Raw genomic sequence first — 18,785 nt, 5'->3', positions numbered from 1 at the left:
CCCAGTAGCACCTTGAACAGTATAAAAACCGCGACCCTGGACACTTATCACGGTACCACGTTCCCAAGGACGGCGACCGTGATAAACTCTGAAAAAAACGGCGTCGTTGCGCTGAAAACGTGTGCGATGCTCAGAAGCGGCGGGTCGATCCGGGGGGTGTAACAACCGTAGTAGGGTGCGATGACGACGGCCGTGGACAAGCTCCGCAGGCGAAGGGCCGTCGCGTGGCGTGGTCCGGTACGACGACAGGAACATGATGAGGGCCTGCTGACGAGAGTGCCTAGCACGAAGGCGGTCCATATGATCCTTGAATGTGCGTACAAAACGTTCCGCTGCACCATTCGATTGAGGGTGGAACGGCGGAGTAAGAACATGGCGAATGCCATTGGCAGAACAAAAACTTTCAAATTCAGCAGAGGTAAATTGTGGACCATTGTCAGACACTAAAACTTCTGGAAGACCCTCAATACAAAAAATTGAAGTCAACGCCTGTATAGTTTGTGCAGCCGTTGTAGACTGCATGGGCACAACAAACGGAAAATTACTAAATGCATCTATCACGATGAGCCAACGAGAATTCCAATATGGACCAGCGAAATCAATATGCACTCGCTGCCAGGGACCGGCAGGGCGTGCCCACTCAAAATAGCGTTGAGGCGGAGCAGCTTGGTGTTTGGCACACGTCGAACAATCTGTAGACAGCTGCGTAATCTGCTTATCAATGCCGATCCATGTACAATGACGGCGGGCAAGCTGCTTGGTGCGGACCACTCCCCAATGACCTTGATGCAACAAGTCGAGGACCTTGGATTGGAGCACTTGGGGAACCACTACACAAAGCTGGTCATTCTCGGTGCGTAACAGCAAAACTCCGTGCGAAACAGACAACAGATGATGTTGCGGATAATAGCGACGAACCACAGGATCCGATATGTCCTTTGCCTTGGACGGTCAACCACGTTGAACAAAACGTAATAGTAAACTCAGATGAGGATCCGTAGCTGTCTCACGTGCCACCTGACGATAATCAATCGGAAAATCCCGGAGGGATTGATGCTCATTGGCGTCAATCTGATGGCAAGAGTCATCAGAGGAATCGAAGACATCATCCGCAGCAATCAGCAATCTAGAAAGCGCGTCAGCGTTTGCATGCTGAGCTGTAGGGCGATACAGTATCTCATACTGGTATTGTGATAACAAAAGAGCCCAACGTTGTAGTCTCTGAGCTGTCCGCTGAGGAACTGGTTTAGACAGATGAAACAGTGACGTCAGGGGCTTGTGATCTGTTACTAAATAGAATGGTCTACCATAGAGGTAGTGATGGAATTTTGTGACACTGAACACAATAGCCAACGCTTCCTTGTCCAATTGGCTATAATTTCACTGAGCTTTGTTTAGCAATTTAGATGCGAACGCAATAGGACGTTCGGTGTTACCGACTCGGTGAGACAACACAGCACCGAGGCCGAAAGAAGAGGCATCACAAGCTAACACCAGAGGCTTGTTAGGGTCGTAATGGACCAGAGAACGCCAACGACGTGTTTATGACAAAATACTGTTGTGATTGCTCGTCGAGGGGCAATTGCAAATATGCTTCACGGAGATCAATTTTGGAAAAGAAACGAGCTTCCCCTAACTTAGTCATCAGCTCGTCCGGTCTAGGCAAAGGAAAAGAATCAATGACAGTCTGAGGATTAACTGTCAACTTAAAATCAGCACACAAACGTAACTTGCCAGACGGTTTCTTTATAATAACTAAGGGAGAAGCCCACTGGCTCGCTGAAACGGGTTGAATAACACCGTTGTTTTGCCAACGACGAAGTTCATCTTCTACAGGTGCCCGGAGGGCGTGAGGCACTGGCCGAGCACGACAAAATCGAGGCTGAGCATTATCTTTTAACGTAATATGAGCGGCAAAGTTCGCAGCACAACCTAGTTCATCTTTAAATATGTCACTGTATCGTTTACACAAATCGGTTATGCTGTCTTGAGGAACAACAACAGAATTAATTTGCAACACATTGTCTTGGATGGACAGGCCAAACAAGTCAAAACAGTCTAATCCGAAAATGTTTACACTGTCTGTAGCGCGGAGCACTGTGAATGAAACTGTTTTTGTATTGCCACGGAATGTGGCTGGCACGCTACATACACCTAACACAGGAATTTGTTCTCCACTATAAGTAGCCAAAGAATGTTTTACCGCTGAAAGTTTAGGGCGGCCGATAGCCGCATACGTAGCACTATCTATGAGAGTCACAGACGCACCAGTGTCTAATTGAAAATTGAAGGTCTTATCCTGGATGCGTAGCTTCACAAATAGTTTATTACACTGTCTCTGGATCGGTGCAGTGGAGGCGGAAGACACAAAATCAGCGCGTTTAGCGCGTGTTCGCTGCTTACGACAACTCGTGGGTTGGGCGGGTGGAACAATAACTTCCGCTTCACTTGCAGTCTTAACATTACTTAGAATTACGCTTGGGTCGCATAGCAGAGGGCTGGGTGGGTGGCTTATTGCGAACAAGTTTATTACCCTCACGAACCGTGGAAGAGTCTTTAAACGTGACCTTCTGGGCGGGCTGGCTTTGAAGAACATGAATATCCATGCCCTGGGCAGCACTAGAATTGTTCTTGCGTTTACGCAAACAAACAGTCTGGATGTGTCCTTTCCTTTGACAAAAGTGACAAACCGCGTTTCTTAACGGGCAACGTTCACGAGGATGAGCAAGAACACACTTAGGGCAAGACTTAACTCTATCATTTTGCACACGCGGCTGACGAATGTGTTTAACATGACGTGGCCGGCTAGTGTTTACAGTCTGACGCTGCCGGTGGGGCCGCGGGCGTGACATAACTTGCTTAGCACAGGCAATTTGAGAAATACATGGCTGATCTAACTCACACTCATCATAGTCAAAAGTATCTTGGGCTTCAATGATGTTCATCACAGTCTCTAATGACGGGTCAGGCAACTTTAAGATAGCAGCACGAATACGAGAATCTGTAATGTTTTGAGTAATAGCGTCTCGTAACATGACATTACTGTAGGAAGCTCCACACACACAATTAAATCGGCACTGACGGGTGAGGCCCCGTAAATCTGTTAACCACTGCTTATTAGATTGATGTGGCAGTTTCTTCAATCTGAAGAACTTGAATCTGGCTGCTGCTACATGAACTCGCGACTCGAAATACTCAGCAAGCTTGTTAACAACAACGTCATAGTCTAAAGCTTCTGGCTGGGATTCCGGGAACAACTTACAAAGTAGTCGATAGACTTCCACGCCTGCAATGGAAATTAAATAAAGCTGCCGCTCAGTACCTGTGATTTTGTAGTCTGTCATGTGCGCCTGCAACTGCGCGAAATATTCTCGCCATTCTTCTCGTGATGCATCAAAAGCACGGAAAGGTGGCGCTGCCTGTGCTTGTTCCTTTTGTGTTGGTGGATTAGCCGCTTGTTTGGCGATTGCTTCCACCAGACTTTGTATTTGCTGACTCTGTAACAAGATCAACTGTTGTAATTCGGCAGACATAGTGAACACAAAGTAAACCAGCCCCCAAAATTTTATCTCTATAACTAGTATAACAAGAAACAAGTTGAACCAGCCCTGCACACGAGTTCGGAAGTCCTCGTCGCCATTTTTGTGGCGGTGTTCGTAGCGACAAGCAATTCGCCGTAGAAACGGCTTACGAAGTCACCGCCACACTTTTAATAGCGGGCCGACTGGTCCGCTGGAACAGTGAACAGAAAGATGAAAGCCCAAACACTTAGATTAAATAAAAGTCGGTACTTATCTTTATTAACGAAGATACAGAAGCAAGGTCGTGAACTCCGTGTCTACGGAAATCTGTCTAGTTCGAGTCGGAGCGGCTAGGTCAGCGTCGGCTGACGACAAACAACAACTCTGCTGCGATGAACACACAACTGACTAGCAAGTACACAATTCGGTGGCGAGTATACAACTGAGCGGCGAATCCAGAACTGTCCTAGCGCTCGCGACTCCAGCGCTTAAGAAGCCAGAAGCCAGTGGTGGCGCGCGCAGACTTGTGGCGATTTCCTGTATCGCTGGCGCTGCTTATGCGGACGGTGTCCGGACTTTGATGCTGCCAACCTTTTGGCAGCGGGCTCGGGTGGCATTACTGGCTAGGATATAACAATTGTGAATGGCGGTTTGAAAAGCGTTACATTCAAAGCAGATTTCCTTTTACACAAGATGAACTATGTGCAAGAATGGAACGATAAATTTCTTAAATCACAAAGCGTTTGACTCTCATTTAAAAATCAACTCTTTGAAGATGACCATTTAGAAGAATTTCGAGCACAGAAGATCAGACATTTACGTCATTATTAAAAATTTTACTGGCACATTTGTTTGATGTATCTTAAAGTGTAGCACACGCAAAAAAGATTAACATTATATGTGGAAGCTTAACTTCTCTTCCAGCTTATTAATCTTCGAGACCAATATTATATGTGAATGCTACGTCTATTAATTCAAACCATTAAATTTCCTTATTTGTGTGTTCACGCTACTTAAGAATGATCTTATGCTGTCATCACCTGGCGAGATCACATGACATGAGCTATGACTGGCTTACAAAAGAGCATCGCAATCATGATTTCAATGCTTCTGAAAGTGAGATGCGGTGTTTGGTGGAACTCAAATTTATACCTTCTTAATACGAAAATGTGCAGCGTACATGTTGCTGCACATCAAAGGTCTTTCAAAACGTGTTTTTACCCCCTGAGTTTCATTTTCTGAAGTACTGGGAAATTCTACGTTGGTGTATAAAAGCATAAACATTCAAAGGCTTGATGAGTTTTTTAGTGCCGAAGAAGAGTATACTGACACTTAACATGGAAAAAGTGTAGTTTCACCTGGGAGAAAATGTATTTTTAACTGGGAAATCTGGGAAAAATTCGGGAATTTTTTTTCCTTGTCCACGTATACACCCTGAAAGAAGTCACCAGATCTGGATGGAATCCCAGTTTGGTTTCACAAAGAGTACTGTGCAGCAATGGTGTCTTACATAGTTTGCATTTATTGTGAATATCCCACCCAATGGAAAGTCCCAAGCAACTGGAAAAAAGACAAGTGACACCTTTATATAAGAAGTGTTAACAAACTGAACCACAATATTACAGACCAATGTACTTAACATTGGTTTGCTACATATTTCTTGAACATATACTCCATTCAAATTTAATAAATTTCCTTGAGACGGGAAACAGCTTCTTTTCACAACCCAGCACAGGTTTAGAAAGAAACTCAGTTTTCTCTTTTCTCACATGATATCCTGCAAGCTATGGACGAAGAGAATGGACAGAGTCCATATTACTAAATTTCTGTGACACACTGCCCCATTACAGACTGTTAACAAATGTATGAGCATATGAAATAGGTTCCCAGATATCTGAGATGCTGGAAGACATACGCAGTTCTCACTGGCAAATGTCTGCCGGAGACAAGGTTATCATCAGGAGTACCTCAGCGAAGTGTGATAGAACCACTCTTATTCTGTATACACATGAATGATCTGATGCACAGGGTGAGTGGCAATCTGCAGCTGTTGCTGATGACACTGTGGTGTACAGGAAGGTGTCATCACTGAGTGACTGTAGGAGGGTACAAGGTGACTGACTAGTAGTGGTACAAGGTTCCCTCTGCCATACATCATATAGTGGCTTCCAGAGTATGAATTTCAGTGTAGAATACTAATGCAATGTGCTGCATATGTTTTCCCAGTAATTAGCCAAATTTTTTGTTTTCAGTTAGGAGGGGTGTGTTTCCTGAACAATTAAAATACTTAGTAGCAAAACCACTTTATAGTAAAGGAGAGAGGGATCATGTAGACAATTTAGAAGTATTTCTGTGCAATCAGTAGTTCCTGAAGTTACTGAAAAGACTAAAGGTAATTGATTGTTTAGTTCATATAATTTGCTTCAAATGTAAAGTTTGATTTTAGATGTGGCTTAACAACTGAAAATGCAATATTGTCATTTCTCTGTGAGGCACTGGACAGATTGAACAAAAAGATGTGAACACAAGGATTCTTCTTTGATTTAACTAAAGCATGTGTTTGTAAATTATTACTGCAGAAGTTGGACGGTTATGGAATAAAAGGAGTAGGTTACGATTGGTTCCTTTCATACTTTGACAGACAGCAGAAGGTCATTCTCCACAGTAATTAGAATGACTCATACATAAGTGCATAATAAATGTGTTTTTATTTATTTATTTTTTGTTGTATGTCAAATCTTAATTTAAAAATAAAAACTAATATTCTTTTTCTTTCTGATCAGTTATATGCCGTAAGATCTTAACACAATTGTATAAACTATGTTTTTGCCCTTGCTTTCTTTTGGAAGGACATAAACAGATTTTATGGGTTTGATGCATGTGAGCGCACCACACAGAGTTGTCTGTGGGAAAAACACATTTTTTCTAAGTGCATACCAGCAGCTTTGAATGTTTGCGCGTGAACTTTATGTTCATTCCAAAAACAAGTTTTGGGCGGATTCAATGTCTTAAATTGAAAAGGCAAATCTGTTGATATAATTGGATTTCATGGAATCGGAACACTTTCTCCTTTAGCTGAATAACTATAGTAATACTAACATTATTTTGGCCCAAATGTGTAATTTGGAAGCACATACTATTACACAATCTAGTTGCACCAATGTTTCTTATTAAGAGGTGTGGAACACCAACTCTTAACCTCAGTTTATAAGAAGACATTCCTAACAATTCCAAAGAGATAAGAAACACTATAAGAAATGACTTGTTCAGTGTTTACAATGTTACTAACAGGAGCTACTCCAATATCTCCATCCATTTGCGACATAATTATTTAATTTACCTGCCCTAAAAAGTCATTATCTGGCACCAAAATTGTCCTTACACACAACCATTTTTTATTTCCCCCATGTTATAACTTCAAGTTGTTCAAATATATTTCAAGGACGAAACAGTACATGAAAGTCACAGAGCAAGTAAACGGAGTAAGACATGTTTCACTTTAACAGTCAAATCATAGCTGAGTCCGAGTCTAGCGGGCGCTCGCTGGCTGGCCACTTAGGTGGCGCTGCTACTGCATGGCTGGCAGACAGCGCCACATGTAGAGAACGCTCGTAACTGTGCGGCAGCACATTGAAAGATCGATGAGTCATAACACTTTTCTCCTTTTGAAGTTTTTGCACAGGTCTTGATGAAGGTGGCCTGTAGATTGCTAACGTCCATAGGTGTTGTTTGACTGGCCGTAAAGTCTTGAGGAGGAGGCTTTCCGTATGGACGGAAGTGTCCCTGATGATAACGGGTCAAGATGACAGGAGACGTGAGAGTCCAATCTGCTGGAGCCCTGTGCACCAATCTGCCCATTTCAGCAAGTATGGTTGTTATAACAGGAGAAATGGGCGATGTGTCCGCGTCCATAGGAGAAGGAGACTAGTAGAGTTGCTCCAACAGATGATGGCCATCTGGTTCCTGCATGGGCATGTCTCCTGGTGGCGTCAGTTCTTGTGCTGGCACCGATATGATGGTGAGAGGACTGCATTGTGAGTAATGAGAGATTCCAGGATCCCGAGCGTCAGGTAGAGCGGAAGGTGGTGTAGCAGCATCCGGAACAGCCGTTGCCGGCACACGAGGCCGAAGCTGGTCCGAATGCCACACTACAACACCCATGTCCATCTGGATTTCATACAGGTGCCAGCCACGTTGCCGTAAGGTGCGGCCAGGGCTCCATTTGGGCCGCCTGCCATATCCCTGTACCCATACAAGGTCGCTGGCGGTGAACCGGCCAAGCGAAGACACCTGCGGCCGTGAGGTGGAAGGCCGCAGAAGATGAAGTAGCGTGCAGGGCTGTCGGCCATGCAAGAGCTCAGCCAGGCTGTGGTCGCCCATGGGGGTGAAACAGTAAGAAGCCAGAAATTGGAGAAGCGCATCATCAGCCGCAGAAGAAGTCAGGAGTTTCCTCATCTGAGCCTTAAATGTGCGGACCAGTCATTCAGCCTCACCGTTTGACTGTGGATGGAACGGAGGGGCCATGACATGCATGACGCCGTGACAGGCACAAAAATCCACGAAATCGGAAGAGACAAATTGTGAACCATTATCAGTAACAAGAGTAGAGGGAAGGCCTTCCAAAGAGAAAATGCGAGCTAGAGCATTGGTGGTTGCTGCGGTGGTAGGTGATGTGCAACGGACAATGAAAGGAAAGTTAGAGTAGGTGTCAATAATGAGAACCCAATAAGTACCTAAAAAAGATTCCGCGTAGTCAGCATGAATTAACTCCCAGTGATTCTCAGGCGAAGGCCACGGTGACAAAGATGACTTCAGGGCGGCGGCCTGTGATGCACAAGGGCCGCAGGCAGGGACCATGTGTGTGATTTCAGAGTCGATGCCGGGCCAGTACATGACGGCGCACCAGAGATTTTGTGCGAGAGATAGCCCAGTGCCCTTGGTGAAGGAGGCGCAAGACCGAAGCACGCAAAGATGCAGGTACCACAACACGTGGTGAAGCATTTTCGGTGGAAAGGAGGATAACACCATCCCTAGCCATGAGGCGGTAATGCAAAGCGTAATAGGTCCGCAACGGATCAGAAGTCTTAGCGAACTGACAATCTGACCAACCCTTCTGAATACAGCGTAAAATCCGGGAGAGGGTAAGATCAGAACCCATAGCAGCCGCCAGCCGGTCCCTGGTGATGGGGAACCCGTCGACAACACGCTGCTTGACAACATCCAGCTGGAAACACAAGAGTTTGTCCCTGTCGAATGCCAGATGAGGAACCATGGGAAGGTGAGACAGTGCATCAGCATTCACATGTTGAGCTGTCAGCCAGAAATGAATCTCATAATTGGATCGAGACAAGTAAAGAGCCCAACGCTGGAGGCGGTGTGCAGCCTTGTCGGGAAGTGACATTGATGGATAAAACAAGGACACAAGTGGTCTGTGATCTGTAACAAGATGAAATTTGGATCCATAGAGGAAAACACCAAAATTATGATGAGCATAGATAATGGCCAAAGCTTCTTTTTCAATTTGAGAATACTTTTGTTGGGCATCCGTGAGAACAGTGCACAAGGACTGCACCAACCCCATGTTGAGAGGCGTCCGTGGCAAGGAAAAGATGTTGGCCAGGTCGATAAGTAGCCAAGCAAGCAGCCTGTTTCAGCATAGTCTCCAATTTTTGGAAAGCCACATCGCATGACGCGGTCCAGTGAAAAGGCACATTTTTATGCAACAGGCGATACAACGGCTGAGTCACAGATGTAGCAGATGGTAAAAACCTGTGATGTTGTTGTTGTTGTGGTCTTCAATCCTGAGACTGGTTTAATGCAACTCTCCATGCTACTCTATCCTGTGCAAGCGTCATCATTTCCCAGTACCTACTGCAGCCTACATCCTTCTGAATCTGCTTAGTGTATTCGTCTCTTGGTCTCCCTCTATGGTTTTTACCCTCCACACTGCCCTCCAATACTAAATTGGTGATCCCTTGATGTCTCAGAACATGTCCTACCAACCAATCCCTTCTTCTAGTCAAGTTGTGCCACAAGCTCCTTTTCTCCCCAATTCTATTCAATACCTCCTCATTAGTTATGTGATCTACCCATCTAATCTTCAGCATTCTTCTGTAGCACCACATTTCGAAAGCTTCTATTCTCTTCTTGTCTAAGCTATTTATCATCCACGTTTCACATCCATACATGGCTACACTCCATACAAATACTTTCAGAAACAACTTCCTAACATTTAAATCTATACTTGATGTTAACAAATTCCTGTTCTAGAGAAACGCTTTCCTTGCCATTGCCAGTCTACATTTTATATCCTCTCTACTTCGACCATCATCAGTTATTTTGCTTCCCAAATAGCAAAAATTCCTTTACCACTTTAAGAGTCTCATTTCCTAATCTAATTCCCTCAGCATCACCCGACTTAATTTGACTACATTCCATTATCCTTGTTTTGCTTTTGTTGATGTTCATCTTATACCCTCCTTTCAAGACACTGTCCATTCCATTCAACTGCTCTTCCAAGTCCTTTACTGTCTCTGACAGAATTACAATGTCATCGGTGAACCTCAAAGTTTTTATTTCTTCTCCATGGATTTTAATACCTGCTCCAAATTTTTCTTTTGTTTCCTTTATTGCTTGCTCAATATACAGATTGAATAACATCAGGGATAGGCTACAACCCGAGCTCACTCCCTTCCCAACCACTGCATCCATTTCATACCCCTCGACTCTTATAACTGCCATCTGTTTTCTGTACAAATTGTAAATAACCTTTTGCTCTCTGTATTTTCCCCCTGCCACCTTCAGAATTTGAAAGAGAATATTCCAATCAACATTGTCAAAAGCTTTCTCTAAGTCTACAAGTGCTAGAAAAGTAGGTTGGCCTTTCTTTAATCTTTCTTCTAAGATAAGTTGTAGTGTCAGTATTGACTCACGTATTCCAACTTTTCTACGAAATCCAAACTGATCATCCCCGAGGTCAGCTTCTACCAGTTTTTCCATTCGTCTGTAAAGAATTCGCATTAATATTTTGCAGCTGTGACTTATTAAACTGATAGTTTGGTAATTTTCACATCTGTCAACATCCGCTTTCTTTGGGATTGGAATTACTATATTCTTCGTGAAGTCTGACGGAATTTTGCCTGTCTCATATATGTTGCTCACCAGATGGTAGAGTTTTGTCAGGACTGGCTCTCCCAAGGCCGTCAGTAGTTCCAATGGAATGTTGTCTACTCCGGGGGCCTTGTTTCGACTCAGGTCTTTCAGTGCTCTGTCAAACTCTTCACGCAGTATCATATCTCCCATTTCATCTTCATCTACATCCTCTTCTATTTCCATAATATTGTCCTCAAGTACATCGCCCTTGTATAGACCCTCTATATACTCCTTCCACCTATCTGCTTTCCCTTATTTGCTTAGAACTGGGTTTCCATCAAAGCTCTTGATATTCATGCAAGTGGTTCTCCTTTCTCCAAAGGTTTCTTTAATTTTCCTGTAGGCAGTATCTATCTTACCGCTAGTGAGATAAGCCTCTACATCCTTACATTTGTCCTCTAGCCACCCCTGCTTAGCCATTTTGCACTTCCTGTCGATATCATTTTTGAGACGTTTGTATTCCTTTTTGCCTGTTTTATTTACTGCATTTTTATATTTTCTCCTTTCATCAATTAAATTCAATATTTCTTCTGTTACCCTAGGGTTTCTACTAGCCCTCGTCTTTTTACCTGTTTGATTCTCTGCTGCCTTCACTACTTCATCCCTCAAAGCTACCCATTCTTATTTTACTGTGTTTATTTCCGCCATTCTTTTCAACTGTTCCATTTTGCTCGCCCTTGCTTACTTGTTTTAGTATGCTATTTTCCCCAAGTAGCCCTGCAGTTCCTTAACAGATGTAGGGCAAGGAAGGGCATCAATCGCAGCAACAGTTTGCTGATGCGGACGAATACCATCCCGAGAGAGTTGAAACCCCAAGTAAGTGATAGCAGCCTGAAAAAATTTTGATTTCTGAAGATTACACTTAAGACCGGCAGTCTGTAAGACATGAAAAAGCGTGCGGGGATTCTGAAGATGTTCGTCAGTGGTGGAGTCAGTGACAACAATGTCGTCCGTGTAATGTATACACCCAGGGACAGTGAGCAATAATTGTTCCAAGAATTTGCTGAAAGAGAGCAGGGGCACTGGCAACCCTGAATGGCAATCGTTGGTATTGATAGAGGCCGAAAGGCTTTTTAAGGACCAGAAACTGCCGGGAAGCAGCATCAAGAGGAAGTTGATGATAAGCTTCTGACAGATCAAGTTTAGAAAAATACTGGCCTCCAGCAAGTTTAGTGAACAATTCTTCAGGTCGAGTCATAGGGTAAGTGTCGATAAGGCATTGAGCATTTACAGTGGACTTGAAATTGTCACAGAGACGAATAGCACCATTTGGCTTAGCAACGACAATGACAGGAGAGGACCACGCACTGGAAGTGACAGGAAGCGAGACCTCTGAAGCAATGAGATGATCCAGCCCCTTTTTGACCTGATCATGCTGGGCCATAGGAATGGGCTGAGCCCGAAAAAACTTAGGCCGAGCAGTGGGTTTGAGCAAGATATGACCTTCAAAGTCGTTTCCATGGCCTAACCATGAGAAAAAAGGGACGAAAATGTCATCGAGAAGGAATCCAATTGAGCAGAAGGAATAGCATCAGAGATGATATTGACAGTGTCGTCTATGGAGAACCCAAAAACGTAGAAGGCATCGAAACCAAAAAGATTGTCCGCGTTACTATGGTCGACCACAAGTATGTGAACAGTGTGAACGACAGATTTGCAAGATACCTCAGCATCGAATTGTCCCAAGGGAGAAATCTTCTGTTTATTGTAAGTCCGTAATTGCCTAGTGACAGGTGACAGGATTGGAGAACCCAACTGAAGATATGTCTGAGAACTGATGATAGTGGCAACAGACCCAGTATCCACCTGCATGCGTACATCTCAACCAAGTATTTGGACAGTGGGGAATAACTTCCCTGAAAGGGAAGAAGTACAATTGACAGACAACACAGAATCAGAATCAGCCCCATGTTCATGAACATCATGTATGCGGCCGGATTTGCAAACAGATGACACATGACCCCTTTTTTTGCATTTGTGACACACGGCCCAACGTTGTGGACAATCCTCTCTGTGAATGTTTTGTAAAACACCACAGACATGAATGAAATTGCTGTATGTTTTGCTGCAGTTTCTTAGAGGTTTGTTTACGGTTAGGCCGAGGCTGCACTTGGGAGTGTACTGCGGGCACGTCGGACAGCGGGGACATGCCACACGCTTCGTCAACATCGCACAGATGTTGTATTTCCCCAACGTCACCCCATGCCTCTATTTGTGCTCCAGCAGTGCGAGAAATTTCAAAAGACTAAACGATGGATAGGACTTCATCTAGAGTAGGATTTGCCAACTGGAGGTCACGTTGCCTAACTTCTTTGTCAGGCACCGACCGGATAATAGCATACCACACCATGAAATCAGCGTAGGATTCTTTGTGAACTTCAGTAACAAATTGACACTTTCTACTGAGGCTGTGAAATTCAGCAGCCCAAGCGCGATAGGATTGATTCTGTTGTTTTTGACAACGATAAAAGGCAACACGAGAGGCTTCCACATGCGTATGCTTTTGAAAATAAACAGACAGAAGTGAGCACATATCAGCAAAGGACAAAGATGCAGGATCTTTCAAAGGAGCCAATTGCGACAACAACCATTACATTTGAAGTGAAATCCGTAAAAGGAACAGAGATTTACTTGTTTGGTCGTCCATGACATGAAATGCCAAGAAGTGCTGTCGAAGACGTTTTTCGTAATCAGACCAGTCTTCCGCCGTCTCGTCGTAAGGAGGAAAAGGGAGTAGAGACGACAACGAGAGATGCCCCACATTTGATGCCGTGACGAAATCACGAATCGCATTTGTGAGAAGTGTTTGCTGTTCTATGAGACCTTGCAATAGTTGCTGTGAAGTAGCCTTGGAAACGCGTGGGACAATGATGAAAAAGAAAAATTCACTACCTCGTCACCAATTTTTATAACTTCAAGTTGTTCAAATATATTTCAACGACGACAGAATACATGAAAGTCACAGATCAAGTAAACAGAGTGAGACGTGTGTCACTTTAACAGTCGAATCATAACTGAGTCCGAGTCTAGTGGCCACTCGCCGGCTGGCCGTTTAGGTGGCGTTGCTGCTGCATGGCTGGCAGACAGCACCGCATGTAGAGGACGTGCGTAACTGCGCGTCGGCACTTTGAAAAATCGGCAAGTCACAACACATCATTTGCTTGGAGTTCAGGATAAACTTCGTTCACCAACTGTTCTGTACTGTGAACAGAGTTACAGAAGTCATGATTTAATGTAATCATGCCATTGATATTTGCAACAATACCATCTTCACAAATTTTCGAAAGAGCATCCACATATTGTCTGTGTCATTGTACAGTTGTACATGCATTTTTGGTGTTAAACTAAATTTTGTAATGTGCTGACATAAGGTTGATGCCTTTAAACATGGATTTACTTCATCTGCTAGTGTGCCTTCAGTTATTACAGGTAGACTCTGTCTAAAGCCACCAGCCAATAAATTGACCACCCCTCCTAAGATAGGTTGGTTGCTTCTAATATCTTGCATGGTATGATTTAGTGTTTCAGTGGTTTTTTTGTGGGACATTGTACGTTCTTCCCAGACCAACAGCATAAGCTGCTGCAACATCTGTCCATATTAACTATTTTTATTGGTGTTACAAGTAGTTGTTTCTTTATGAGCTAATTTCAGCAGCAGCATAAGTACTGAATGCACCACTCAGCCATTACTGAGTAGCTCAGCAGCTATTCAAGATTTGGACTAAGAGCAAATTTGAAAGAAAAGTCTTACCAGTTGCTTCCAGAGCATCTAAAACGAATGAATGTGCTTCATCACTCAGTTTGTTGCATAATGTTGTTGAAAACTAATGTCTGTTCTGGTCTCAGTTGTGGAAACATATTTGCTGAGCCACTTTTACAGTGAAATAGTGTCATATATCATTTGTCGTAATAAATTACAACTAACTTCCTCAGTTGTAGTTGGTCTACCTGATCCAAAGTCAGGTAAATCTTTTCCAGTTATCATTATTTGTGGTCTTCCACCTTCATGTGAGCTTAATTGTAGATAAAATCATTGTAAGGATTTAAGTGTCTGCACTAAATCTTCTGTTGTGCCTTTTCCTCTTTCTTTTTTTCTTTCTTTTCTTTCTTTTCCCCCATTTTGTTGTGGTTTTGGAAGCCCATAGGTTCCTATTAATATTACAAAAGCTGTGTCACTTTGCCTGTTCATCTGCATGTACAGCCTCCTCTAAGGGTAGATCCCAATATATTCATTTTCTAGTGACCTTTTTGTCTCACACACCTGTGTGAATGTTAATAATTCCTGACCATTGTGTTTTTTAAGGTCTTTGAAAAATGTTACCCTCGTACATGGTGTAGCATTATTCTCAAGCAAAACCATTCCATGTTGCTTGCATGCACTTTCCTGACTTTACCTAAAGCATCTCCAGGTTTGATACCCTGACAGTTGTGAACAGGGATTCCTTCAACTCAAAGTTTCCATTCTTCTCTTGATTTAATCTGGGTATAATATCTTGTTTTACCAATGTATAGAGGAGTTATTGTGAAATCATTTCTTGCACAAAAAGAAAAAAAAAATTCAGTCAGTGCTGTTTTCGAAATGCTTGATAGGCGACCATAAAAATTATTTTGATTAAAATACACCCTTTTTCCCTTTCCTATGTAAACACACAAGTGTGTTATGGTGGACTGTCTTTCTGTGCAATGGAAAGCCTAAAAGCAGCCACACAGCTTTGTTCCTGTTGACGTAACGGTCAGACTGGTATACGTGTACTTCACTTATGCGACTTGTGAGATCTTTGTTTCTGAAGTTGAAAATATCTTGACCACTGTCTTTGTTAATGTATTTACAAATATGTTTTATAACACACTCTGAATTATTTTGTCTTATCAGTGGCTAAACCAAGCATTTATGCACTGATGATATTATCAGTTTGATTGGGTCTCAATTGGTCTTGTAACCATAGTAAAACATGCACTTTTGCCATCCAGTGGAATACATAAAATATAACATTCCTCTATATCTTTTTCCCTTAGCTATAAATGACATTAGCATCTTTACTTTCAACCTAAAAACTCTTACAATCATATCATGTCTATCAAAAGCAGTGTCTTCTGGTAAGAGTTCATTGACTACTTCCTGTCAGACCGGGTTACATGTAAAGGTTATGAATAAATTGGGACAACCATACATGTGCATGTAGGTGAATGCATCTTGAGTATAATCTTGCATGTGTCATGGACTGTTCACAAATGAAGAGCGTAGAGTTGCCATCTTGCCATATTAATAGGATTTACATTTGCATCACCTTCAAAAGTACCTTTAAGATGAATATATTTCTCTACTCTCAACTTAGCTCGATTTAACTATATGAAATTGCAGACGTTCATTGTACACCTTAATATATATATCAATATTAAAATGATTAGCCCATTGTTTGGATGTTGATATCATATTAAAATCATTTTCTCATATGATATGCATAAAAGTCCATGTACTGTGATGCCATTCCCCCTATTTGTGGTGAACAAAAATACAGCCATCATTTTCAAACTAACAGAACCTGTATTCATCCAACAACACTATCTGATGCCATTCCTGTCCCCAGTGATGTTGTTCCATACACCATTGCCATCTAGCATGTTTCTGCACATTTGTCAAAGGCAGACAGAGAAGTGGACAACGCATACGTAACTCACGCTGTAATAAACAACGTCCTACTGTCACTACTGATAGTGTATGATGTGTTACATTGTGCCTGAGCTGAGGAGCACATGGGTCTGTCCCCAATCCCATTTGTAGGAGGTGTTGATCTTCTTGTGGGGTTGTCTGGGTGCTGCAACTTGACCCATTCTGTCATGTTCCGTGGACTTCGATAAACCATTCTGTACACACCTGTTGCACTGCTGAAACGTCCCACACGAGCAGCAATTTCTCAGATGGATTCATCACATTCTCCATTCGCCATTAATGCTTCCTCTTTCAAGCTGGCAAGGCATCCTAAGTGTCTGCTCAAATCACACTCACTTTCTGTTTATAGTGCAAACTAAAGCCCCAGGCTCACTTTTCTGGTAGGTGGTGTTGCTCCCCCCAATATCAATATTGACCTTGAACTGCAGGCCAATGTGTTTCAAATGCTAATTATTTCAGCTGAACATACTGAGGTCCATGTTCTGTGGATATGAAAGCCCTATCTCTAGTTGTTCAAGGTACTCTGTTTTTTCTGAATTTGTGTGTGTTAACATCATAGTTCGCCAACAATCGAGCAAGATTGTCTGCTTCCCACTAATGTACACCATATTTAAAAATGTCAGTAACATTCAAAAACATAACACAACTTTCTAAAGTAGCCTATGATCTTCCTTGGGGCTGAAGCTATTTCCATAGCAAATGTTATAGGAATCAGTTCAGTGGTAGAGACATGAAAACATAACAGTTACATTCACATTTGATAATATTGGTATTAGTATCAGAGTATGAATTAAACACATTGAGAATTGTGTAAGCATTGTATTTTAGCTGTTATCCAAGGCAGCACTTGTATATCACTAAAATTAAATGAAACACGGGTATGGCTTTATTGGTCAGGAGACCCCAGTCAGGATGTTCGGCCACTTGATACAAGTTCTTTTTACTTGACAGAACAGTGCTGACTTGTGTGTTGATAATGATAAAATGATGATGAGGGCAACACAAACACACACACACACACACACACACACACACACAGTGACAACTGGAATAAAATCTGATCCCATTGGGAATCAAACCCGAGATCCCGTAATCCAGAGTTGCAGTGCTAACCACATGACTGTGAGCTGTTAACATGAATCGTATGCATCTCAGAAGCTATAAGAGTTGTGTGACGTTCAGCAGCTATAATCAACAGCGTTGTTACTGATATTAGTATGGATTAAACATATAGCGGATTGTACAAGCTTTGTATTCAGCATGTCGAATACTATTATGTAGAATGTATCAACGTCAAAGAGTAAATAGCTTTTTCAAAGGGTAATTATTGTTCCATATTTTGTGTTATATTCTTCAAATCAATAATTGTGTTATATGACACACTTTCTAAAGTAACCATCTTCAGCATGAAAAATTTCATGAAAACTGGTTCAGCAGTCAGTCATGAACGCATAAGAGAGAGAGTTACTTTCACATTTATAGTTTTACAATGAATATGCCTTCTAATATGATTCTAGAAAATTTCTGTTTGCTTGTGACACTAGCTTGAGAGTGAAGGATGGTAAGTGTAACATTGGAATCGTATAAAATAATGGAATTCAGGGCATAAGGTCATGACTTGTAGTCAATAAATTGATGCTAAATCACAGTAAGACCCAGTTTTTAAAGTGCATAACACAAAATTAAACTAAAACTGACTTTTGATTACACAGATTCCGTCAGAAATCCCATCTTTGCCTGTGATAGTCTGCTTCTTATGTCCTCCTTGCTTCATCTGTCACTTGTTATTTTGCTTTCAAGATCACTGAATTCTTTCACTTTGTATACTTAGTCTTTCAAATAGAAAACACTAAAACTAGTTACCAGATAAACTCGTAGTACCATAAAATTTTATTTTGCTCCACAAGCGTCTGAAAAAAAGACTTTATATATTTTCTGTTTGTGTCTTCTACCTCTTTCCTTTCCATTTCTTGTGTTTAATGGTGTCATGGTTTGCTGTTAATTTAACTTATTGAACTAATATGACTCTGCTTGATGCAACATGGAGCAACATATGAAAGACCGTGTCTCAAAGAGTCACATGATTAACAAAAATAGATTTCTTTCTGTCTAAAAGCCAGTAAATTATTACAGTTTAATATTCCACAATCAGAAGTAATTCTGAAATAAAATTGTTAACTACTCACCTTGAAGAGTGTAATGCAGATCATTTTAACTAAACAATTTTGTTGTTTCAGGTTATTACTTGTATTTCAAGCGAGAATTCGGTGAATGGGAGAAAGTGAGGATTCTGTCTAACTGCTCAAGTTACACTCTTAACAATCTGCAGTGTGGCACCAAGTACCACTTTTACATGCAGGCCTTCAATCAATTGGGTCAGAGCACACCTACATTAACAGTCACAACTCGCACACAAGGCTCAGGTGAGAATCCACCAGGAA

General features: G+C 42.2%; 1 protein-coding gene across 1 annotated transcript in view; it reads left to right on the top strand.

Moving 5' to 3' along the window:
• LOC126455743 (Down syndrome cell adhesion molecule-like protein Dscam2) overlaps positions 1-18,785 on the top strand; it is a 408,979-nt gene that overhangs the window by 276,667 nt on the left and 113,527 nt on the right. The window contains exon 13 of the mRNA XM_050091511.1: positions 18,582-18,767. Within this exon, the coding sequence (XP_049947468.1) occupies positions 18,582-18,767 (186 nt within the window). The remainder of the gene's footprint in view (positions 1-18,581; positions 18,768-18,785) is intronic.

The sequence above is a fragment of the Schistocerca serialis genome, chromosome 2 (genome assembly GCF_023864345.2).
Source record: "Schistocerca serialis cubense isolate TAMUIC-IGC-003099 chromosome 2, iqSchSeri2.2, whole genome shotgun sequence".
Classification (NCBI taxonomy): Eukaryota; Metazoa; Arthropoda; class Insecta; order Orthoptera; family Acrididae; genus Schistocerca; species Schistocerca serialis.
This window is presented reverse-complemented; position numbering and strand designations above follow the sequence as displayed.